The 27909-nt window shown below is 34.9% G+C and overlaps 1 protein-coding gene across 1 annotated transcript; it reads left to right on the forward strand.

The window, feature by feature from the left end:
• Positions 1 to 610: 610 nt before the first annotated feature.
• On the forward strand, positions 611 to 27302 carry Smp_067280 (putative dynamin; the record flags this gene model as incomplete). The annotated part of the gene is made up of 11 exons (XM_018794844.1): positions 611 to 712; positions 4066 to 4326; positions 6707 to 6956; positions 8022 to 8275; positions 9935 to 10048; positions 13475 to 13834; positions 15534 to 15734; positions 20817 to 21014; positions 23017 to 23077; positions 25972 to 26183; positions 26690 to 27302. The coding sequence occupies 11 exons, from the start codon at positions 611 to 613 to the stop codon at positions 26744 to 26746; spliced, it is 2070 nt and encodes a 689-aa protein (XP_018649215.1). The 3' UTR covers positions 26747 to 27302.
• Between the last annotated feature and the right edge of the window lie 607 nt (positions 27303 to 27909).

A 27909-nucleotide genomic window follows, 5' to 3' on the forward strand; every position in this document is an offset into this window, starting at 1 on the left:
TATCAATAGGCTAAAACGATTGGGTATCAAACCACCTCCAACCGCTAAATTTTACCCATTAAAGTATAGTCGTCTTAGAGGTGAACTTCTAATGGCTTGCAGTATCATTAACACTTCTGAACATCCTCCTAAACACCTAATTAAGTTTAGTTTCCACACAAACCTTGTGGGTAACACCCAGAAACTGGAGACCCAACACAGCAGAACGAACTGTAGACAACAAGTTCTACTTCTTAAAAGTTATCAAATGCTGGAATTCTCTGCCGGCTGAGCTAGTCTAAACGACTTCCTAGGAGTCCTTTAAGAAGCAACTTGACCTATTTTTAAGGACTAATGGTAACATATGATTATGATTTACCAATTTCTTTTTCCTCTATTATTGTTAATATACCAAGGTTCCTTCCTGAAGGTATTAGTGGTCCACTGTTACTAGACAAAGAAACATGTTAAACGAAAACTTCTCCTATTCCATCCACAACCATTTGAACCATCTGAACTTTGAATGCTGGAGCCCTATCCTGAACATAGTTGTTCAAGGTCAGGCTGGAGAGGAAGATTTGAGCGGTCTTGATTTACATACTGTGCTAATTTTCTCGATCTTCTTGCTTATATGGAATCTCTGATACCAGTCATAAACAAACTACAGGACGTGTTTAACACAGTAGGGTCCGAAACAATACAACTTCCTCAAATCGTTGTTTTAGGAACACAGGTAATTTTCCTCAGTTTATTTTCCCAGTAAATTTAATGAAATTAGATCTAGCTTTAAAGTTAGATTCTGTATCATATGACGTTTAAGAATTCAAATATGCCGGCGGAAAGCTCTTATCTTTCTTTAATGTTTCTATCTTTTCAATGGAGTTATCTCATCAATAACACCGTATATAATTGTAATGTTAAAGATCTTGGATATTGTCTCCTATGTGATCTAATTTTTTCAACTATGCATAACGTTACGATTAGTTGCCCTGTGCGCGTTCATCGTTTTACTTTGATAAGGGTCAGCATGTATCTTTTAAAGGTTCTGGACGGGGTAGACTTTCTCTAAACGGACTTCTGTATCTAGTAGCAGTATATCACCGGTACCTCCATGTAGAAACCTAGGTGTATCTTAGTAATTTAAAGCAGTGCCCTGGATCCTTAAGAATAGGTCAATTGTCTTTCTGACAGACTCCTGGCAAGACGCTTGGACCACTTCAGCCAGCAGTGAATTTCAGAATTTGACTTAAGTCAACAGGTGTTAAATTTATTAATATTAGCATTCTTTGAAGTTCAGTCTGACAGAAAAGAATTCAGAATGTATGGACAAATGGATTTTTAAAGCCTAAAATCACACTTTTATGCAGGTGTCCTGCGTTTGATTGTTGAGCTATATGATTATGTTCAAACTTTTGGTTCTAAGACAAGGTGTGCAGTGTTTCTTTGAACTTTATGGTTTTTCGGTTTTTGCTCAAGTCACTCGGTAGCCTATACGTTTCCGTCGGTTGATTTTTCGGTATGAAACACTTAACGCTTGTCATTGCTCTTTCTTTCCAGCTTTTAAACAAAAATGGATATAGTGGATAACCTTGTCGGACACCACTTGAGGCTGCAAAATCAGATGACAGTTCGCCATAAGCTCTAACTCGGCAGGTAGTGTTTGACTAAAGAGTCTTCATAAGGTTTATGCACTTCTGAGGTACTCCTTTCAATGACAGACACTGCCGAAGAACCTCTCAGTCTATAAAGTCAAATGCTGCTTTTAAGTCAACAAAAACTATCATTGCCACAAACTGATAAGCATGTCTGTGTTATAAAACCTGATGAATAGTGAATATGTGGTCGATGCAGCCATGACCAGGTCTGAAACCAGTCTGATTTTCTCGTGTTTACAGTTCACGAGTCTTTGTGAAGCGTCCGATAATCATTGAGACTAGTATTTTACATACTATATTAATTAAACTAACTCCTCTATGGTTATCACAAAATGATTTTGACCCCTTCTTATATATTGGGACGATCAGTGACTGAGACCAGGCACATAAGATTACATCCAGTTCCCAGATTTTAGCTAAAATATCAGTCAATTTAATCGCTAAAACTGGACCACCATATTTAAAGACATCTGGAGCAAATCTGTCTGGACCAGCTGCTCTTCTTCATTTCTGATTATCTATAGCCTTTCAAACTTCAGATATAGTCGGAGAGCCTACTTCAACATTCCATTCAGACTGTCTGGGAATGGTGGGTAGTTGTAGAGTAGCTGAAAGGCAGCTAAAATGCTCTTCAGTGTTCCACCCATCTTTCTAAACGTCTAGGCTGAGAGCAGATAAGTGTCGTCTTTTTCCGAGATCGTCTCACTTTTACTTGACTTCTTAATTCCAGTTTCTTTTATTAGTCTGAAAAGTTGTCTCGTGTTGCCTACAGCCGCCTCCTTTCTCATTTCTTTTGCTTTCGTTGCCCACCACTGCTCACGATCGTTCGGTAGACTTTAGGTTAACCTAGATCTGATTTGCTTTCGCTTTTCACCATGTTCGGAGCCTGGTGGGATGACTTGACGAGAATTCACCAGTGCAATAGACTTAGCAGAAATCCACTGGTTTTTCATAACCCTTTAGTTCAAATCACTAATGTCGTTGCTGTTTCCACAGCTGTTTGTGTATCTTTCCAAGCAGCATTTGGGTCAGCCTCGTTTACAGAACTGCCGAAATGTGAACTCATTTGTTCCTGGAATTTACATTTGGATTTCTCGTCCCTCAGTTCAATTCTCATTGGTCTTCTTAATTTGACTTTACAATAGGCAGGCCCGGCCATCACGTCGTGGTAACAGCAACGGTCGGGTCAATGTTTGGTGGTGTTAAGTAACGTGGAATAAACCAGTCTTAACGGTTCACTATCTTTTAAATCTTGAGTGGTGTCCGTTCGAACAATTTATTCTTCGATATCACTGGTTCTCTTTTAACTTCATCTCATGTTTAGATTTTTATTACAATTCAAACTTTGTAATCGTCATATTACAAAATGTTCTGTTTCTGCACTTACGTAAAGTGTGGCAACTAAAACCATTACACATTTATTTCAAGCTGTAACAGTGAAAACGGACTCAGCAGTCCGAGTCAAAGTCAGTAGGTTTGTCGATTGGGGTTGTGAAAACATATTTATTGTATCATGTATTACTTATTTTAGTCATTCACTACCCTCAACTTGATATCCTAACCTTAGAAATAGTAAACTACGAATGTGTTGAGGAACAATACTTGTCCATAAACTCACAAACTCTTGGTTTCAACTGTACAGAATAAGTAAGCTGTCTGAGTGATCCTTAAAAGTATAAAAATGACTGTTTTGAGACCAGTTTTTTCTATATTTTACTTCTAAACATCTTGTCAATTTGCTCTTTACATGCTTTTACTCAAATCATTGCTCTTTTAACCTATCCATTCTTACCATACTTACAGTTGCAAATTATCAGAAATCAAACCGACAAACTTTTGTATGAGGTTCCATTCAGTTTTTTATGTTTTACTAAGTATTCGAATTATTTTACGCGAAGAATCCAAGCACTAATAAAGTAAAATTTCGCGTTAGTTTGTTTATGCCACAGTTAGTTTTTACCACTCATAGTTCTATCAGGGAAATCACATGTCTTTCATATCACAGAATAATAACCTCACGGTTTTACTGATACTGTTTTATGGTGACCAAACGTATGTGTGGTTAGGACGAACTACTTAAATAATGACTATACGTAGCAATTGATGGCGGTTCACGACATACTAAGGCAACAATTGATTTCTGCAAGTAAGCAGCAAGCTCTTGTGTTGATTACATTTAGATTGAACTCTGTGGTATTGAACGGTAGGCTCCTGACACTTTTATTAGATATAATCAAATTTTCTCATCCAACATTAGCATTAATTTTGTTTTAGTGTTAGTTATTCGGATTATATAAGTTGTTCATTTATTCTTCAAGTCCTTCGTGGTCTTTACAGTAAAACGGATATTTTTCTCTTCTCTCACCCCCGGGTTTTTAGCCTAATGAAGGGATTAAAGTGATTTTCTCTCTAATTCTTATCTCACATTTAGAGCTCTGGAAAGAGTTCAGTTCTTGAAAACTTAGTTGGTCGGGATTTCCTGCCTAGAGGACATGGAATTGTGACGCGGCGACCACTTGTCTTACAACTTATCCATGTAGATGAGTCAGACCATGCTACACGGGTCGCAGAAGGTGATGGTACTTCAACCGAATGGGCAACATTCTTACACAACAAAAAGATATACCGGGATTTCGATGAAGTTCGTAATGAAATCAAAAGCGAAACAGATCGGGTTGCTGGGGCTGGAAAAGTATGTTTCGTTTAATTTACTTTCAATATAGGATATATTATTTTCACCTTATACTATGTAGTTGTAACATAAGGTGTACTGATAAGTGATTTGAATAAACAGATGGTTATTTCTTGCAAAGCTTATAGTTTCATGTAACGTTTATAGGTGGAGAGAAATCAGTAAGCAAAGCAATCGGTCACCAAGTTTTGTTCTCTTGTAACTTGCTCACAATATTTGAGTTGAATTAAAATTCTAAGCTTAATAAATAAGCGCTATCAAACCAGCTCTTACTCACGTACGCCTGTTAATCCTCGTGGAGGAGCATAGGTTGCCCACTAGGATTCTCCAATCAACTCTATCCTGGACTCTCTTTTCCAACCGTTTCCAATCGCTGTTCATTAATTTGATGTCCGCCTCCTACTCTCGATCCAATATTTTCTTGAGTCTCCATCTTCTTCTTTTCCCTTCAGGATTTGAAGTTAGGGCTTCTTCTCCGAGTAGATCTTGTAAGGCTTGGAACCTTTTCCTGGGAGCTTTATATTGAATTTGTTGAGTTTTTCAGTATCTCGAAGGAAGATAGTATTAAACGTTTGTAATGCCTGTTTCTGCAGTTATCTAGTGCTTCTGTAGCTTTAGTTTCATCTTGGTAACTACCAGGTGGTGATTTGAAGCTATATCAGCCCCTCTCTTTGTACGCACATCTTTCATTGACCTGAATTTTTCACTGATGTAAATATGATTGATCTGATTCTCTGTATTGTGACCCGGTGAGACCCATGTAGCGTTTGTGGGGGAATATAGTAGCACCTATAACTATTTTGTTGAGTGCATATAAATTTGCGAATCACCATTCTTGTTCATTTCTCCCAGTCAGTCCATGTCATTCCATGATATCTCCATACTGGATGTTGTCCATTCCGACTTTGACGTTTAAGTCACCGATCAGGATGGTCAGATCCTAAGCTATTCGCTATGATAGATTGCAGCCTCTCATAGAACTGGTCTTTATCGTTTTCGTTTCAATCATTGGTGGGTGCATAACATTTGCTTGAATTATGTAAGGACTGTTCTTATCCCGGAGTGAATATCACCTTCAAGATGCAGAGACATTCACCACACGTCCCAAGTTGGACAGAACGCGCATCCTGGATCTTTTCGCCAGTCGCTTTATACCTAATCTATGTAAATTGTGTTTATGAGGTTTGTTCTCACCACCTAACTTGCTTGAAATTTAACTACTCGGATCATTGACCTACTATTGTACCCGTAATTTTTGACTTTCAATCTTCGATATATATTGAGCAACCTAAGTCATATTATTATTGAGAAGACACTGAGTGGCTAGAACAAGGTCTGTCTTCAGTCCAAAGGTTTAGTGACTCATTCTAAACTATGTAACGGGAATGAAAACTTCTTTGTCAAGGTTTGCAAGTCAGCCACAGTTTATAATTCAAAACAGTGATCTTGAGTGCTGTTAGAGATACGAGGGCAGTTATCACTTCCCAGTTGCCCACACCGTGGAAGGTTTCTTCCAGAGGTACCTGAAAAGAAAATTTGATTAGAAGTGGTCGTAATGACCTGAGAGCGTGACCGCAGTGCTCAATGGACAACTGCTTGAGGTCGGTCACACACCACCTTTTTGTGGGTAATTTTTGTGTCAGGGCGTACTTGTTGGAACCTTATCGCCGGAGACAGATAACCGTGGGATAAGGCGAGGTGTGCATTTTTAGGGTCGACCTTTCCTAACCCCACCCCTCCTTGTGGGAAGGCAGCATCTCTGTTATGCTGGTTGTCTGAAGTAAACACCTTACTGTCGTCACACCTCTGTACAGTCAGCAGTACGACTTCACCTTCGGACCTTGGGTTTGCTGCATTTAATCTTACCGCTCTTCAACCGACCTGCCTGGCATGGTAGGACCTTGAGGAACGATTGTTCCAGCCAGTATAGCTCGATTGGTTCATCACGGTAGGCAAGCCCGACCACCATGTCAAGGTAGCAGCAACCTTTATTTTATACATAAACACCACTAAATTAACTAATTCTATGAATTCGGTGTTCATCTTGTTGTGCTAACAAGGTATGGCAACTTGGACCGATGCATATTTGTGCCTGATCCTATACTGTAGCTGACTGATAATTCAAAACATGATTGTTTTATTCACAATTAGTTGTAACAACATATATACATCCATTTTGACTACCCGATGAAACTCGTAGGCAAATACCAGTATTCTCGTAAGGACCATGTTTTGTTTCATTTTATGAGTTTCTGCTGCGTTATTACTTAATTTTTATTTCAAATCTCGTATAGACTGCCACGCAGACTTTGCAATTGCAGTCAGTTTCACTAGGCGTCAAATTTTAACAATTCTAATAAAATCCTTACGTTACTTTTAGGCTGTAAGCTCCGAGCCTATCAACTTAAAAATATTCAGCCCATCTGTTCTCAACCTCACTTTGGTTGATCTTCCTGGCATTACAAAGGTTCCTGTTGGTGATCAGCCTGAGGATATTGAAACATTGATCAACGATTTATGTCTTCATTACATTAACAATCCTAACAGTATAATTTTAGCTGTTACACCGGCCAATGCAGATATGGCTACCAGTGAAGGCCTTAAGCTGGCCAAAACAATCGATCCTGACGGTAAGTCGTGTCATATCTACTTGATAGAGCATAACACGTAAAATATGCTATCCATTTGTCGGACAAACTAAGACGGAATAATATTTTATAATGGGCGAAGTTACTTATAAATTTGTTCTTGATAATTTGAGGTTAAATTAACTCAGTTTTCCTTAGATTTTCATGAGATTTCATTGATCATATATTTAATCTAAGCATTTCAGTGATGTATGTTTTTAATGAATGATATTTAGTTTATAATTCAGTTGTTTAATGAATAATGGCATGGCAGTTAAAGTAATCTTCATTGGGATTCAGGTACATGTAGTTATTAACTTAATTAAAACTCAACGTAGAACCTACTACGTATATACATCGGTTCAAGTTGCCATACCCCATTATCACAGTTAGATGAAATTGTTAGGACGAATCCCAGAGTAGTAAAAGTAGTAACAGTATAAGTGGTAATAGAAAAACTTGACATCGGCCTCGTGGCTTCCGAAGGAACTCGGCTTTCACCATGAGGCGTCATAACTGTTCTAAATGAAGACCTTCTGACTCCCATGGTAGAGTTTAAATAGTTTGAGTAATTTTTTCTGGTTAGCTTTTTTAGCGAGTTAGTTTTCTACGGGATGGGGTCACTAACCACTTGCACAACCCTCCTCCTTTATCCGGGCTTGAGACCGGCAGTAACCCCAGAGGGGCTCCAGGCAAAGTTGTAGATGAGCCAAATGCAGTGATAATTACTGATAAGAACAAGTGGTTACATAATTGGCTGACATGTTTAAGAGAAATCAATTTAATAAACGAAAGTTAATGTTTGGTCAGAAATGGAATTATATATTAGGTGTTATTGTTTCTCGATAGTTATTTCTTGCAGAACAACAAATCGTTGGTTCTTCTCTCTCCTTCTCTATACACAGGTTTTAAACGTTTAAAGGAAATGACCTTTCCTAAGTAAATAAATCGTGATGTTTCTCATTGTCAATTATTTTCAAAGTTTTGGGAATATCCACTTTTATCCATTATTCATTAACTGGAGATATTTACGTATTATGGGTTTCTTATTTTATTTATTATGCTTAGGCCGCCGAACTTTATGTATTCTTACTAAGTTGGATCTAATGGACCATGGAACAGATGCCCACGATCTTTTATTGGGGCGTGTGGTTCCAGTTAAACTCGGGATAATTGGTGTTGTCAATCGTTCTCAAGCCGATATTAAGGCGGGTAAAAATATTGACGAGGCTTTACAAGATGAGGCCAGTTTTCTGCAACGGCGTTATCCATCTCTTGCTAGTAGAAATGGCACCCCATTCTTGGCACGGACATTAAATAGGGTATGTTATTACACTATTGTATTAAAATTTTATATATGTAAGAGTTTTAACTACTTTGTGCTAGCTGCTACTGAATAAATTTCTCTCCAATCTGTAAATCATCTGTTATTTAAAATTCTTTTTTACCCCACTTCTGTTGTATGTGGGTTTAGCGTAAATCATAGCAACTAAATGAAACATTTGTGATCAGGTCTTTTAGTTCTGTTCATTCAACTACGAACTGTGCTAACGCGTTTAGGAGGTTGATTAGTCACAAGAGAAGTAAAGGTAGAGAAAGTTAGTATTATAGGTAATGCACTTTTAGAGAAAACACTCAAATGTCCGATACAGAGTTCCTACACCGTTTTTGTAATAAATTTCCAACATTCATAGATAATTAGACGCTGAAAAAGTGAGAAAACTGTAATGCGAATACATGATTTGTTTTAAATTAGTTTGTGTACATAAATCACCATCTATTTATTTCGTTATGATCTGATGTGGTATTTTGTAGACTTCTAGATCAGCTGCATAATTTGTTAACAATTTTTGTGTTTGTCTAATCATATTAGAAAAGAAGTGTGTACCCTTTTAAGAAATTAGTTGTTATTTAGGTATTGATTTGCGGGAAGGTGTTAAGAAGTATTTGGGACTTTGTAGAGATTCAGGATTTGAATCCATCCATCTATTAAGTCGTATTATTGTCTGGCCCTAGACAGTGATTCAAATAAACTCAGTGTTTACTTTCCTAATACTGCATACTTTTCTTTCTATTTTTTAACTCTATGAATTTATCGTTTGTTATAAAGAGGATGTATAGTTTTAATTTCATTAGTCGATGCACATTGTATTCGTGAACTTTAGAGCGACATTGTTACTTAGTCTTAAACTGTCTCAATAGTTGGTGAGTTTCCAACTTAGAAGCCAAAAATTCATAATTTGTATTTGATTTTGTTTTCATCGTATTGTTTTAAGTAGATGAGTTTAATTTTCGTCTTAGTTTGTAAAACCCATGAAACCTCTGATGTTTATTGTGAGCCATTTTAGGTGTTTTTTTCTTAATTACAATACACAAGTCAACTCTAGTTAGTAGTTAGAGACTATAGGGGATGTAAACCTACAATTATTAGTATCATTATTCTCAGTTTTCTTTATCGCTATGTTAGTGCTAAGTGTGACAGCCTGGATTTATAATATTAGTCATAGGTCCTGTATGAAATATGTTTACTTTCTGCGAGATTGTATCTTGAATTTTCAATATCTGCCTCACGTTAAACCACATTGTGAAACCTACAAAAATAAAACCGTACCACAAAATTATAAAAAGTAGCCAGAAATGTCATATTAATTCAGAATCGATCACCAAAACAACCAATATAATCAATTGTCATAAGATTTCACTGTCTAAGGTCAGCTCACTGAAAGCTAAGTCAACCATTTAAAAAAAGGACAGTAAATTAATTTTATCTAAATTATTTGTCGACCATATTTACTAAATGTGGTAAGTCCTATTTTATGGTAAACATTAGTCGATACTATGTGTATTTTGTTCTAAAAAAGATACTTTAATAAATTGGAATTTTGTGTAATAGTAGTCGTAAACATCGATGTTCTAGAAAGTTCTGTTGATTTATTAGAAGTTAATATTATGCTTTTATATTATATTATATTTTTCGAAAGCTTTTAATGCATCATATACGGGATTGTTTGCCGGACTTGAAAACACGTGTAAATGTAATGGCTGCACAATTTCAGAATCTTTTAAATACATTCGGAGATGAAATCGAAGACCGAGTAAGTTTATTGCTTTATGTTTACCCTTCCCTTAGTTTTATTGTTCATGAAGTAAAATACTTTCACTTGAAGTTACCTATTATCATCCATTTTTTAATATCCATTCAGCGTGTATGAAAATATTGTCATGAATTATGCATCAAATGTAAATAATTACATTTTGTTTCGTAGCATGAAACTTTTATTTAAATGTGGCCAATATTTTGGTCAACACCTGGACTAATGGTAGCTTACTTTTGGATTTTTGTTTATTATTCTCGTATTATCCTCTTTACTACTATTTTCTTCTGTTAAATGATTATTTTAGCTTCATAACATCTTTTAAGGTGAGAAAATAGAAATTCCTGATCTTTTTACTATTTTATCGACTTCATTTCTTTATTTCTAATGTGTTTTAGAACACAGTTTTACTAAGATAATATGTTGTCATCAGGATAGGGTTGTGGAGACGGTTAAGTTTTAATTAAGATCACGAACCGATCAATGTTATACCACCATTGAAAACCCGGAAGCACTGGACGGCCGTTTCGTCCTAATATGGGACTCCTCAGCACTGCGCATCCATGATCCCGAACGCGGACTCAAATCAAAAACTTTCGGTCTCGCGCGCGAACGCTCAACCTGCAAATTTTAACTTCAACTAGTGGAAATTTATGCATACTATCTATATTAAATTATCCACTACATGCAAATGTAAGAAGAACATATTACAAATAAATGTACTCGTCTAACGTGCTGATTTAGTCAACAACTTAACAAGTAAAAGAAGTTGAAAAACTGAACGTCAAATTTACGTCAACTAAAATTCCTCCAAACCCATAGAGGGATCAGATTATTTTGGAGTCTATCTAAATATTCCAGTCACATTGTGAAACTCACCATCTTACTTATACAAGGTAGGGTTTAGTGTTTCTAACCTAGCCTTCTGCACTAAGTTTGTTAATCATAATTCTATCAAATGCTGTCTACAGTGTTTGTGATATTAAGTTGGCTGTCATATCCCTATTCATTGAGTTGTATTCGCTTATAATTTCCATTTACAGGTTCAGAAAATACTCCAAATAGATAAATTCATGTACGACTTTTTTAAGCTATCCTTGTTTAATACCAGAGCAACATAATATTTAGGAATTAAAGAAAGCTGTTTCATTTCCTATTTTCAAGCGTTATTTAGTGAGAATAAATATCCTTGCATAAGTACGTTATTAGTTGCTTTTTTAAAATATTATTTATTGTCGTTTGACAAAGATTTAGAAAGCGCTTTAAATACTGGATTATTAAGTACGAACCGGATTTTGTCGAAGTAATCAATGTAATAATATGAATATGTTCATCCATCAGTTCGTCAAAGCCTGTATTATAAACGAACATTTATCACATTTCTTGAAATGAAACCTGTCTTTGTCTTTGATTTTTTGACCAGAATTGTTCTGTAAATTTTTATTGACGAGGTGTACTTAAACTTTCATCTATATATTCATAAATGGTACAATTAGAGTAAGATTATGTAGCTAACAGTACTTGATTTTTAAAATCTAATTACATACATAGTATTCAAAGTGGATTTATCAATGTGGTGATTGCTTTTGCTTTACACCTTGGAATTCTAAAGAAGCTTTATGGAAATCGGTCATTCTACTCACCTTCATTGGTGCATTTTTTAGCTATCTGAAAACCCCATATGTCAGAATACTTATGGTATTACTGTCTCTTCTTGTTGCTGAATCCAACTATAAATAAATCTATTTTTTTAGAAGTTTTCTGGATTATGATTTAAATCTTTTTTAAATCATGAACTTCATTTATTTCGTCATCCCTTACATAAGTCATACAATGCGTTTTTAGTCTACTTGTAATTTCTCTAACAGGTTGGCTGGGAAAATTTCATTAATTAGAAAAACAAACGATGTCTAAAGTTTTATCTATCACATAAACGTGACGACAGTTTGATTGTATTTACGGGTCAATACGAATGTCAAATTAAAACTTTAAATGTTCAACTACTGATTTTCTGCTGCTCACGTTGCTGACTGTATGTATGTCAGTTTAACAAGTTCCTCTTAGAACGTTTTCAGACTAGTCGGCCTGGTTTAGCAGTATTGCATTTTGTCAACATTTATAATGGCCTTTGGAATCGACAATTTAATTCGATGAGCGTGTTAGTTTACTTCACATGCAATATGTGGAGTTAAGTGTCATTATATCAGATTGTCGTTTGTCTATTCATCACACTTCCTGGTATAATGTGACATGAGTTAAAGTATCATGGCCCAAAACCGGTTGCAGTAACTCAGATTTTTAACTTACGATTAGATTTTGTAGCTATTACGCTGTAATTTTGTTTTCTGTTTAGATAGTGATAACTATCCAGGTGCTTCTTTTCCGGACAATTTGTTTTGTTTCCTATGTTCTTCTTTTTCCAATACTTTTATAATGTTTTTATGTATTTTCTGTGCGGTGTATCTTGATACGTATCCCGTATTATATAGCGTTATTGAAATTAGAACAAACTAGAATACTTAGGTTTAAAAGTCCGAATTTTAGGGTGATAGTTATTTAACATATGAATCTTAACCTGTTTGTTTGCAAACCTAAAGGCTGAAGTGGGAATTCTTTTTTTAAAGTGAATATAACGACAGTGATCGTTCATAATTTATACGAATCCTAATGGTTGGACAGACTTTCAAAGTCATAACAATTACTGAAGATTCCGTCAGTGGTCTAGAGGTTAAGCGTTCGCGTGCGAGACCGATAGGTCCTGGGTTCGAATCTCGCGGGGCGGGATCGTGGATGCGCACTGCTGAGGAGTTCCACACTAGGACGAAACGGACGTCCAGTGTTTCCAGGTTTTCCATGGTAGTCTAACTCCAATTGACTCATAATTTCAACTAGATAGTCAGGATTTGCAAAAAAACAAATCTACACGAGTGAAATCGACCGACACTATTTGATATTGTTTTGTTTGAACACAAATAATAACTAAGCCTTCCAACTGATAGACTGTATTTTTGAAGCAATTCGTAACTCATTAATTCGTGAAGCTGGGAACAGTTATGAGAGCTAGCATATGGAACATTAGCAGTCCTCATTTTAAATCAATCAATTCAATTTAAAAGTAACTGTAGTTATTTCCGGCTACAGTTAATTAGAAGAAGATTAATCTGTTGCTCCTTATTTTTAGGGAATGTAACATACTATATACCTAATATTTTAATTTATAAGAAACCTTTCATGTATGTAAAAATTCAAATCCACTCAATTGAATCCTATGTGGTTAGTTGCAGATGTCTATGTCAGTGGGGAATTAACTTGTGAATATATTAAAACCTAACTTTTTGTTACATCGTTACAAAGATTCAGAAACTCAACTCTTCTCTCTAAGCTTATTTATTAGAACATCACTTACAGTGTACTTTATCCTTTTAGGGACAACTTTTGCTGCAGATTATTACAAAGTTTAATACTGCTTATTGTAATACAATTGACGGAGTTGCGAAAGATATTGAAACGACTGAGTTGTGTGGTGGAGCTCGTATTTGTTATATATTCCATGAAACCTTCTATCGAACGTTGAGTAAAATCGATCCTTTGGGTGGTTTATCAACTCTTGATATTCTAACTGCAATACGAAATGCTACCGGACCAAGACCTGCTCTATTTGTGCCAGAGGTTTCTTTCGAATTGTTGGTAAAACGACAAATCAGGCGCTTAGAAGAACCGAGTTTACGATGTGTTGAATTAGTCCATGAAGAAATGCAACGCATCATTCAGCATTGTGGTGCTCAAGTGAGCAATATATTGAATCTAGATATTTTTCGGCGTTATTGCATTTTTGTGTAACCATTCTATATATTTGGAAAAGATATTGTAAAACCATAATTGTATACGTTTCCTACCTTTTTGTGCGACGATCGTTGGCTTATAGTTGTAGTATTTTTGACAGCCCACATTAAGTGCCAACTTTTTTTCCATCAATCAAACTAGAATCCAAATATATTCATATAGATAAATAGTGTACGTTGAATTTTGATCGATGTTCGAGCGTTACAATTAACACAGAGAAACAATGAGTTTCTGACGTTTTGCTACCGAGTGTAAGTCGTCTCTTCAGAGAATGGATAAATGGAATTAAGCTAACATAATATTTTATTAATATTATACGAAACTTCTGAAATTCAATGTTTTACTCATTGGAATATTACTAATGTTTTATTATCATAGACAATACACCCAATACTGAACTTTTCTTATTTTCTCTGGTTCAACCTTGATAATGTTAATTACTATTAAAGCACAAACATTTCGACCAGAACTTTGGTAAATCATCCGATTTCTGAGTGAAAGTATTCAAATATCGATTCGTGCTTACAGAACCAATAACCATTATTCAAGCTTCTCATCTGGGAAAACTTATCTGGAAACAATACCGTTTGGATCGCTTCAGTGTTACCTGTTATTAAAAATAACAAAACAAAAATGGCTTTCCATGATAATCAGAAGCAGTATTTGTGAAAATACGATACGCTATCATTCTTTGTTTCATCTCTCCATGATCTGTTCAATTTACTCATTCCACTCCTTAAACATCGTACTACTATATACCGTACATTCATCGCTGTTTTTACCTTTCAACAGACTCCTGAATAATAGTAATTCAAGCAGCTACTGATTCCAATTGGAAATCACAAGTACAACCCTTTCAAATAATTACCATGATAAATCCATCAGTCAATCATAATCGAAATAAAGCCAGATAAAAATCTGCTTCATCTCATTTATCATAGGAAAAATTCTTCTCTGTGCATTATATACGAATGATTTAATGTGACAAATAGGATAGTTTAAGGATAGTGAATTTCCGAAGTAATAGAATATAAAGAAGGGTTACTAACCTGCGTTGATCATCCTCGAAGGTACATCAGTGGGTTAATAAATGTGTTTATGAATAATTCTTGTTGCTAGTGTAAATCGATCTAGTTAGCAATATAAAGCACTCTTAGACACGAATTTACGTGTTGAATGTATTCTGAAATCTGTAGACTTTTACATCATTTCGATCAGAAAGAGTGAATACAGGTGTGAATTATACCTAAAAGTCGTAATTCAAAGTAGATTGTAGAGCTCTCATGATTGATTTTGTCCAATTGTTTATAACATCTAAATGTTTTATTTTTGTATCAATATTTTGTATGTAAGCATGCAATTATATTTGGCAAAATAAACCTATTTCTCTGGCCAGTAACCTGGTCCTTAATCTTAGTTCATTCGGTGGAGTTTAAGTCAATAATAGCAATAATAGTAAATAGCACCCATCTATCGATCAACATCATTAATCCTAAACCACAAAATAAATAGATTTGTTCAGTTGGCTGAGCTACAGGTTATTATTTATCAGTATCCAATTATTGGTGACATTTATCATTGATTTCCTTAATGTTTATACTAAGTTTTACGAATTCATCTCAGTTTTTTCATTTACCTATAGCAAGAACTCCTTCGGTTTCCGAAACTGCACGAACGTATAGTCGATGTGGTCACTTCTGTATTGCGCCAGCGCCTGCAACCAACCAATCAAATGGTTACTAATCTAGTCGCTGTTGAGTTAGCTTATATAAATACTCGACATCCTGACTTTCTGGAAGCGCTAAGTACACATCGGCAACAGGCTCCAGGATTAGAGAATCTGGTAATTTTTTCCTGGTTTCGAAATTTCTTAATGTTTATTTTAAAATTAAACTAATTTCCTATTAAATTATGGGTCACTTTTCATACTTACACTATTTTATGTGGTGTGTTAATGGTTTTTGTAATCTATTTGTTTTTTTAGTAGTTGGCTTGTTTAAAGAACCCTGCTTGACTTTCATCTACTGGGCTAAGAGTTTGAATCCCGCTTCTGTTCAGGCAGTTGGGTAACATCAGTAACCTTCACAAAATTGTTTGACTCAAAGCCGAGCGCGTAAATCCGTATTTAGTTAGTGGATTAAATGAAATTATTTTATCCAGTTATTAAGTAAAATTGTGTCCATTATCTGTGATTTTAATATATCTCTGTTAAATATTGTTTATGGATTAAACACTTAGTAATTGTAAAATAAAAAATCTCAGGTTCATCTAGAATGTTAGTTGTATATTTGATTAATAGTTTCTCTAATACTATTTTCAAGACAACTATAGACATCAAATCTTGATTTTACTTCATGACCTATTACGTAAGTACTCCATCAACATTTTAGAGCTATTTTCCTTTATCTTAATTTATTTCACGCAATAAATCGATATATCTCGGGTCTTTCTGTTGGCTCAGAACTAAACTTTATCTATTGGAAGTGCTGTGAACATCATATAGTTCAATTAAGAAATTACTAACAATCGATGAAAAACTTGTCAGTATTACCACCATCATCATTAAACCCTACAACTTGACGAAAATATTAAAAACAACTTTTCCTTATAATGCTTACTTGTTTACAACATGACTGAATATATTTCATTCAAAAAACAGTTCATCTTTTGATGACAAAAACTGCTAAAATCAACCGGATTTTCGCTTCAATTTAATCCCAAATAATAATCGATTACGGTTTTGTCAAAGTTTTTATAAATTCCATCCAGTCATTGATTATCGATTATATAATAGCGAATTTATCAAAAAAATTATATAACCTAAAAATAGTCGTGACACAAAACTTTCTAACAGAGAATGACATTGACCGATGTTCAACCAGATTAGGAGAACCAACTGAATTAATTTTTTGTCTATTTGTTATGTCAACAACAATACTTAAATAATGAAATTGAATGTGCCGTTCTTTGGAATTTCAAGTATATATCATTTGATGATATCGCAAACCATTATAGACTAAGTTTATTAAGACATATTTTTCAAATCGCTTGGAGAATTCTTGAAAGTCATCAATGAGTTTATCTAAGGTCACTGCTTTCTCGTTGGCTCTCCACTTCTCGTGTAATTGTTTATTTCGTTTCGGTATCTCTACAACCGTTGTCCTCTTTTCATGAACGTCGGTGTATGATTCGTTTTCAAACAATTTATAATCCATTTTAGATTAATACTGTTGTATCTGAAAGTTTAGTCACTATATATACTTTTCGTTCATACTTGGATTTCCAGTGTTCCTATCTGTTGTTGCCTCAGACTATAAAATATATGAAAATTCACCAACTTATAGATGTAGTAATAGTTGAGTTCAGTTTGTTTCATTTGGTATTGTTAACATAAATTTTCTAAATCTTTTCTTGCCTAGTTTTTTCTTCCACTTGTCCAAAATTAACATATACTAGCGACTAACTTTAATGACTATGTACACTTTCTGTGGTTATTTTCATTAATATAATCATCTCTTTACTTTAAATTCATTTTCTAAATATAAATAATTATTCTTACTAATTGTGTGCTATTTCATCATTCCCAACCAGTACCTAGCAGCCACTACCCTTCTATCTTGGAACATCAATTTCCCCGTTTTAAACGCAGACAGACATAAAAAATTCTCCAACGATGTCATGTGAAATAGTGAACATTGATGTGCGACCATTACGTTTATTTGTCATAATACTTTGTTTTGAGCAACAAACTTATATACCTATAGAGACTTTTCCCGACCGTTGATGCTACCTTGACATGGTGGTCGGGCTTGCCTACCGTGATGAACCAATCGAGCTATACTGGCTGGAACAATCGTTCCTCAAGGTCCTACCATGCCAGGCAGGTCGGTTGAAGAGCGGTAAGATTAAATGCAGCAAACCCAAGGTCCGAAGGTGAAGTCGTACTGCTGACTGTACAGAGGTGTGACGACAGTAAGGTGTTTACTTCAGACAACCAGCATAACAGAGATGCTGCCTTCCCACAAGGAGGGGTGGGGTTAGAAAAGGTCGACCCTAAAAATGCACACCTCGCCTTATCCCACGGTTATCTGTCTCCGGCGATAAGGTTCCAACAAGTACGCCCTGACACAAAAATTACCCACAAAAAGGTGGTGTGTGACCGACCTCAAGCAGTTGTCCCTTGGGCATTGCGGTCACGCTCTCAGGTCATTACGACCACTTCTAATCAAATTTTCTTTTCAGGTACCTCTGGAAGAAACCTTCCACGGTGTGGGCAACCGGGAAGTGATAACCATCCTCACACGTCTGACAGTAGTCAAGATCACTGTATTCATAATCAATCTCCCTCTTCAATACCTATTGTTCCTCACACCTCGACTTTCAACACTAAACTTCCTCTTTCGACTTCATACTGTCTCAAGTCTACTGAAACCTCGCCCAAAACTACACATTGGAGTCTTCAACGTACACACCCTGTGTCAAATCGGCCAGCAGGCCTCCTTAGCTAAGACCCTAAAATCTCGTACCATTGATATATACTGCATCTTCGAAACACACAAACAGGATCGTAGTGTGGTTATTCACTCTACCTCACCTAGCTAAAACGGGGAGCGTAAGAGATATACCCTCCGTATATCCGGCGACCTGACAGCAAGTTTCCGTGGGCTGGGGGTGTAGGCGTAGCACAAAGTACGAGGGCAGAAGAAGCACTTTTAAAATAGATTCCTGCTAACAGTCACCTATGCAACGTTAGGCTAAATGGCTCCGTATGAACTCGGAAGGATAAGGATACTCGTCGTTGCCTTTTCATCATTTCTGTCTTCACTCTCACTGACTGCATCCTGGATGAAGTGAAAGATGAATTTTACAGAAAGCTTTTTAAACTTCATAAAGCTAAACGCTAAGACATAGTACTCGTAGCAGGTGACTGGAATAGTCCTTAGATAATCAAAGCCATTACAAATTAAAAGATACATATATGTTATCACTTTAGACAGTAATCTCATCAGCATCCTTCAAAACAAAGAAGGAAATCACAATGAATGTTATCCAATGTTATGCACCCACCAGTGATTGAAACAACGACAATAAAGATCAGTTCTATGAGAGGCTGCAATCTATCATAGCGAATAGCTCCATTTTTGTTCAGCGTCATCATAGACCTACTTCTGGAAATAACGTTCTCGTCGACTGAATTTTTGGACATTGATTTCCTAGAAGGAGGTCTACTTGTCGACTTAGAATACGCAGATGATATAGTCCAGTTTGGCGTAAATGCTGATGAAATACAGTCTTTTGGTAGCATTGAACAACAATGCAAGGATGTTTGGGATGCGTTTCTCCCTCGCTAAATGTAAGTTGTCGCTTCAGGACTGGTCTGCGTCAACACCTGAACTAAGGATAGGGAGTGAAGTAGTTGGACGCGTCGACAACTTCAATTATCTTGGAAGTCTGATCAGCCTTAATGGGTCGGTGTCTGACGAGATCTCTGCACGGATTCAATAAGATGCCCGTTTGACTTTTGCCAACTTACGTCACCTATGGCGAAGGCGAAATATCCGTCTATCAATAAAAGGACGAGCATACTGAGCAACAGTTTGCTCTGTTCTATTTTACGACTGCGAAACGTGGTCATTAAGAGTAGAAGATACTCGTAAGTTACTAGTATTTGATCACATATGTCTTAGAAATATCGCTCGCATCTACTGGGATCACCGGGTAAGTAATAGTTAGGTTAGGCGCGAGGTATTGGGGAATGATGGTGAATCAGTTGACGAGGTTGTAAATCTTCATCGACTGAGATAGTTGGGTCACGTGTTACGCATGCCTAACCACCGGTTACCACGATATGTAATGCTGACTAGTGTTGTGGATGGTTGGAAGAAAGTTAGGGAAGGCCAAACCAAAATATGGTATCAGTCCTTGATGTCACTAACTTCTGGTGTTAGCCATGTTGTTAGATGCAAACTACTTGGTTGAGGTCCACGAGACTATCGTAACCAATGGTTGGAGACTGTGGGTAACATGGCTCAGAATCGATCATAATAGTGTAGATGTATCCACTCTCTGTCTTTTTTTAAACCGTAAGATTAAAATTGCTTTATGCGTTTCTTTCTACCAACTAATTATTTCTTCCTGAACTATATCTACTTCTACGAATTCGGTGTTCATTTTGTCGTGTTAATGAGGAGTGGCAACTTATTTATTTATTTTATTTAAACACATAAATATTGGTACAAAAAGCACCAGATAAATATGCGCCTCACAAATCTCATTTGATTTGTGTGAGGGCTGAGATACTGCCCAGGTGCCCAGACTGAAGCAGGTGATTTTCTTAGGGGGCCACACCCCGAGCCTTTGACCTAAAAGTCTTATCCACAAGGCGGTGGAGCATCGTGAGGAGATGCAGTCCCATGGTAGCCGTTGACCAACGATTGATTCATACGCCATTTGTTCCCTCAGGATACTGGATCTGATGTGCACCATTGGTTTGGAATCAGGGTTTTCCAACTCCCCTAGGTGGACTTTCCGTGTCCACCAAACCCGGTTAAAGCGCCGGACATTCACTTTTCATCCTCTCAACTTCGTAAACAACACCCCCGCCACGAGAAGGCAGTGAGTAGGATTTCCCTGTCAGAGGCTATATATTCGCGTGGCCATGTGAGAACATTTCGAGAGGGAGAGCGAACTCTCCCCACTCTCGGCCGTACCAGGGCATTTGAGGGTGGAGTGGCAACTTGGACCAATGCATATATGTGCCTGATTCTACGTTGTAGTTGACTGATTGACCTATAGAGATTTACTTCTTTTAAGAGGTTTCTCATAGTTTCGTGATATTAATTCTAGCATATTTCTTGTCTCGTATTAATGATTAGTGTTTCCTAGTATCTAAACTTGTTACATCTCTTACTGACTTTTTTGCCAGTCCCTTAACGAGCAACCGGCAACACAGGGATCAATTTCGGGATCTTCACTTCGTACCATTACTGGTTCACATCTGTCTCGTCGCCTACCTGGAACTCTTCAGCACGAAGAACAGCCTAGTTCACTAAATGTTAATGGTCCATCCTCAGACCAAAATCCAGATAATCTGCATATTGGACTAAGCCTTACTCCGGATATTGTAAGTTTTTTCTGCTTATTGTACCGTTGTGTTCATGTCACTAAAAGGTAGAAATTATTTTTATTTAGATAAATTTTTATTGATATTCTAGACATCTTCCAGGTATTATATTTTTGCAGGAAGTGGAACTCACATATTTGCTTATCTTTACACGCTTTTAATTAATGAAATCGTGGATTAATACTTACGGAGGAAAAATCAATTTCGCTAATGAATCGTTACATAACCCCAATGTTTTATAATATTAATTTTTAACTAGCAGTACGTTACTTATATAACTTTGTGTCACTATTCAATCATTATTCTGTCTTTCTTTTTTGAATTGTTATCTTGTTCGTTCATTAGATGTATCTTTTGTACTTACTTACTTTACCCCTGTTACCCGTCATGGAGGAGCATAGGACAACCACCAGTACTCTCCATCCAACCCTGTCCTGGGCAATCCTTCCCAGCTGCTATTCATCCTTTTCATGTCTGTTTCCAATTCCCGACGTAGTGTGTTCTTCAGCGTTCTGTTGTATTGTTCATTAAATTCAATTATCTTTGACTGACTTTTATTTGCCTTACAATTCATCAAGACCGTAATTAGATTTTTAATGATCTCTTAAAACTAGATAGATATGCTTTACTTTTATTGTTAAAAGTTAAGAAAATTGTCAACCTTTTTCTTATGATTTTCATTGGTTATACATGTTTATAGATTTTTGCACTAATGAATAGTTTCCCGTGTAATGTCATTGACTGCTGACGTTCGCCTGTAACTACTACAATAAATATGTTGAAAAATAAGTCAAGTGCTTAATCATCTTAAAGCATCCTACAAAATTCGTGTATAACAAGTATTTTGTTTTTCAATATCCATGATATTGGTCAATTTAGTACAGTGATGACAAATATATTTTTTCTTCAGTATGTTGTATTAAGTTGTTAAGTTTGACTGTATTTGTATCGTATTTAGCACATAGTATTAGTTATTTTGTTCAGTGGAATTCGTATACGTTTTACAACATCACATGATGCTTTTTTAATGCACACCTTTCGTTACTTTTCATTTTGGTTAAAACAAAGGGCAGTGTATACGATGCACTAAGAAACGCTTCTCGAAACGAATTATTAGGAAGGTATGACATAATTCTAGTGGTAACGAATTAACATCATGAAGATTCACGATAAGTCTTTTATTTACTCACTTGTTTAAAATGATGGCTGAACTAGTCATATTGCGTACTGGTGCTCATTTGCCATCTCAAGATCAGACAATAAGTGAGACATTATGAAGGAGGCACGCTTTTGGAGGAAACTGATCATTTTTGTATTTAAGGTCTCAGCCTACCTGTCCTTGTCTAGGTCAGAAGAACGAATTTATCCATTCCGGTAGTTTGTTTCATTTGGTTTCCTATCTAAAGTTTTCTAGTCTTCTCACTTCCATAGCAGGTTGTGAAAGCATCTAAGAAATCTCTATGTGAGTTGGATGTCATAGAACACAACAAAAAGTTGGTGTGTTATCGGCACTATCCTTGATTCTTGTTTTTATTTTCTATCAGGATACTGTTTTTTTTGACTGAATAAATACAGTCTTTAAATCTTGCTGAGAGGATTTAAGAAAAAAGTAATCCCTTTAATTTATTTTTAAGAGACTGGTTATCTATCTAATCTATTTGACATGAATATCTAATTAACAATTCTTTTATCATTTTCTACTGTTCATGAGTTTTCTCACATTAAACTTTTTAACCATAGATTTAAATACTAGCTTTAAGATAGTATTATGTATATTTTTACGAGATTGAGACACTTAATAATGATCAGATCGTTTTTAGAGTTTAATTGTGGCTTACCTGCTTCAATTTTCCTGGTTAGAGAGTATTGTTCATCTATAAAGGAAAGTTGTTTTTCAGTCTGATAAATGAACTTGAAACAACATAAACAGGTCACATTTATTGTATTATGTTTAATACATTTGATTTTATATTTTTCCCATTGTTTATTCTCGATATATTAGCAAACGGAAGTTCAACAACATAAGCTAACACCAAATGAACGACATGATTGTGAAGTTATTGGTAAGTTCAATAATATATATTCTAATTGTTAGAGGTTGTAAAATAATGTTAATGTCTTTGTTATTTGTTCTGGCACTTGATGTTAGTCTGTTATATTAAATATTTATAGTTCATAGTCGAATCTAAAAATCTGTACCAGGTTACTTAATTTCATTAACATGTCACACTTGAAAGATGTATTTTATCAACTCACTAAAATGGCTAGTTATATCACCAAGTTTTTACTGGTTTAAACTCTGAAGGTTCATTATCTAATTAAAATAGTTATAGGCTTGCAATTTTGGTTAAGATACGTGACGTAAGAATCAGAATACAAAAATGAAAGCATAGCGACAAATAATTTCAAAATTGAATATGGTGGTACAAAGCGAGAAGACAAATCTTGTATTGTTTCAAGCAAGGTCACAAAATAATTATATATTTCAGACCAAGTTGCTATGAATGGCAGGAATTACATAACGTCCTGTGGGTATAATTTATTAAGAGTAAACCAGTTTGAGAGAACTACTTATGATATTCATGGTTTATATATTCTAGATGTGAAGTTACCATTCAATATACCATCTTGTTCATGGTTGACACCAAATAAAACTTAGAAAAGTACAATATTGCTGTTATATTTATTATAAAGCTATCGAGTAAAGACTACTCACCGTCGACAATTCTTGTTAGCTGTATATATTTAAGGATTTCACGTATCTAAACCTTGTTAAAAATCAATTAGACATGTTAAACTCCCTTTTCCCAACAAATTTCCCTGTTAAGTGCTTTCTGTGGTCAATAATTCATGCTCTTTTTGACTATGTGTGTAAATTCACATAAAGCGTGAACAGCTATCGTAGCGGAATGTCATGAATCCATTTATTTCCCGAAATCTTTATAATCTCTTGCATCTTAGAAATGATAGTAATGATTATTTGCAATCAGTATACATACTTTTAACTATTATTGAGACTTCTAACCATAAAATTGAGTGACCTGTAGAACCTGTCTATGAAAATGCAAGATTATTTGCAATACGGTATTGTTATCATGAAAATATGTGGGATTTGTTGTGAATTTATGCTCGGCTTTTATCACGTGATTTATTCACCAATCGAGATACGACTTATCCAATCTTAGCACTGTTCCAAAACAATGACGTTCGACCGGTATGAGCAGCCTAGCGTTTTTATTGATTCTTTATCCCCCTAGCCCTTCCAGTCGAGTCCAGAACACCAATTACAGCTTCCGCTATGCGAATCATTTATTTCAAGCATACTCGGTTTATATACCAGACAGACAGACCACATCACACCATAAAATAAAAAATAATATTCGTACGAGATCAAGTCGAAATGTGGCTGTGAACGTGAGAGACAGTAATCAATAGACTGGATATAATTTAGGAACAGTAGATCGTATAATAATAATTATAGATCAAAATGAAGCTTATAATAAGATGAATATATATAGATTAACTCTAATCACTGAATAGTTATACAATAACATTATATATAGAATAATCATCCATTAATAGGTCCCGGAAGTTACCCGTCTTCACTAGGATATAACGGAATTCATTAGAGACTACGGTTTGGGATTTATTTATGGTATACACAGAGCGCGTGTACAATAAAAGAAAAATGTTTCCTAAAATAAATATATTCATTTATTTACAGCAATGTATAGTAAGCTAATGGCTATATCGAATTACTGTCGGAGACAATACAAAAACAAGAACAACACAAAAAAATTGTAAACGGTTACAATAAAACAAGCTCCCAACGAGTGCACTAGGATTAAAATTAATTGTTGCAAAGTATTGAGACTATATGATCTCAATAATAAGTAAACTGAATATTATCAGTTTGTGTAAATACTTAAAAATATTTTACCTCATAAAGATATCATGCTATACACTCAAAAAGTTATTGTGATTGAAACCGGTTACTGAATATTTGTAAGTAGTATAGTATTATCTGCAAAATAAAATTGAAAAAGAAGACATTAAGTAGACAGAACTCATTTGACACCTACTTTGCATCATATTAATGAATTTTATTGAAACGGTCAATAGATATGAAAGGATTATAAGAATTTTTAGACAATTGTTTTTTTCTAACCAATTCATAAGTGATTTAGAACAACATATATAAGCGAACAATATTGTTTTCGATTAGATCCTCATCAGGTTTTACTCTAATATACAGTAATATTTATATGCATATACGAAATTATTAAACCAATCAAGGCAGTTTACGAGTCAATGATAACAGTGGAATAGATTACGTAATTAAAATTAATAATAAGTGAAAAGTACAAATTGATAGTGTAATGACAGGTGTACTAGTTGTGATAAGAATAATAAAAGGCTTGGATCAATGTTACATAATGGGCAAATAGGTCAATGATTAGAAAAATATAGACACTGAAGTAACATTCATAGAAATTATAAGAATACGTAATAAGAAATGTTTTAAGTTCTTTAAGGAAAATATTTAGAAATCATGAAAATATGTTACTAGAAAATGAAAATGAAAAAAATTAGGCAGTAACAACAGTAAAAAAATAAATTAATTAAGAATTAAATAAGTAGAGCTTATAAAAGATGCAACAATAAAGCATAGAAATTCGTAACCGAGATTACGCAATAAAATGTTGAAAATTTGATAGCGGACATGTTGACATTTTAAAAATCTCCGAAAATAATCAATGCGCAAATAACTCATTGTTTAAGTTTTTTTAGTGAAGCTTTCTCTATTAAAAAGTTAGGACTGACTACGATTGTCAGTCTTGTACTATTGTACTGATGACTTTTTATTATTGATTTATTCAAAACTAATGAGGATGTTATTTCTCATTCAGGTACTAATATCAAACATTTTATTAGTATCCCTTTTTTCTCCCTTTAGGGAAACTGATTCGTTCCTATTTTCTAATTGTTCGAAAGAACATACAAGATACTGTTCCAAAAGCAATAATGCATTTTTTAGTGAATTTCGTTAAAGATAATTTGCAATCGGAACTTGTCGGTAAATTGTATAAACAAGATGAATACAATACATTGTTACAAGAAAGTGAACGAGTAGCTCAGCGCCGAAGAGAAGCTTCCGAAATGTTGAAGGTAAATAACTCATAGTCTAGATGGTCTGTTAATTCTATAACTATATGTATCAACTCATTCATAAAATAACACGAAGTATTAGAATTCCCCTATACACCCGAATCTTTTAACTTATTCCTTTATGATTACTTTCATTTAAAAAACTTTTGAACTCATAACCTTGCTTTCGCTCAATCAGTATTTGTCTGCCTATTATTATATATATATATATATATATATATATATATATATATATATATATATATATATATATATATATATATATATAACATGGAGTCATAATGAAAAACCAACTGATGAAAATTAATTCTCTGTATTCATCTTTTTCTAAATGGCAGTTCATACTATTTCATAAATCTTTCCAGAATCCTCCTGCTCCAAACCGTAGTAAGGAAAATGCAAATAGAGACTGGGTTATATATTGGTATGAAAATATCTTTTAGTTCATACATAAAAGAAATCGGATTTGATTTGTACTAATATACTTTTGAAATTTCTTTCTATAGGCTCTTCAGAAAGCCAGTATGATCATCGGTGAAATTCGTGAAACACATTTATGGTGATTAAATGTTTCGGGCATCATTTTTTTGATTTTCAACGACAACGATAGTTTACATGTTTCGTTACTTTCTTGTATTTCTAATATAATTTTTCGTTAATTAAAAGTATACATGTAGGCTTTTAACCAAACCATACCAGTATACTACGTATGTGTATACATCATTTCTTTTGTGCCATTTATTCAGCTATCTTCATCTACATTTTGACCGTTATTTCGAAGTTCTTATCTGTTGTTATCCTTGCTACTGTTACCACCAATGCGACAACTTCTAACCAACGCACACCAAACTCATCTATCATCTTATAAACTAACCTAGCATAATAAGTGAACCATAAAGAATTTACTGTTTAGTAGTTTATAAGACTGATTATCATTCTACACTGTCTTATTGTTTTCCTCGTGGGTTCTTTTTTTGTTATGATGGTTTTCTTTTTAATTGTGGAAAAAATGTATATCTCTCCTAACCTGTGTTTGTAAAAAAGCTTTCTATATTGTAACTGTTCTGCAATTAAGAATGTAATTATCTGAAAGAGCTATTACAAGTTTCTACCACACTCAATAGTCTTAATTCTACTAACTTTTCTCCCCGGTTTATTAATTATAAGCAGTCCATTTTTAGTTATACTTATTAATTATTTTGTGGGAGAGGGGGTTTATAAATTAAAAGTAGTTGATATGATACCCTTTTTAGTACTGCTGTGTCTCAATTTCGACCCGTAGAGTCCAATATCCTTGGTGGTTGCAGAAGCAGTCACGCAGAGGTTGAAAACTGCAATCTTATCAATGTTTAGGTCAGAAATTCGGAGACTCTATGTAGACGATGCATTCGTCATTCTCGGAAAGGATCAGTTGGAAAGTACCCACATTTTCATCAACGGCATCTTCGCTGACATAAAATTCACATTAGAAGCGGAACGAGACAACAAGCTACCATTTTTTTTACAAACCGATCATCGGAAACAATACGGAAAGAGTGAAAACTTAAATCTATCAGAAACCAACACATACTGATAAAATACTCAATTACAAAAGCAACGGTTCACTTGTTCACAGAGTAAACTGTATACGAAGACTTTTGAAAAGAGTGAAAATACTTTGCAGCACTTCCGTTGCGCGAAGAAATGAAGGAAAACATATAGTCGGTTTATTCCAAGAAAAAAAATA

The sequence above is a fragment of the Schistosoma mansoni genome, chromosome 1 (assembly GCF_000237925.1).
Source record: "Schistosoma mansoni strain Puerto Rico chromosome 1, complete genome".
Lineage (NCBI taxonomy): Eukaryota > Metazoa > Platyhelminthes > Trematoda > Strigeidida > Schistosomatidae > Schistosoma > Schistosoma mansoni.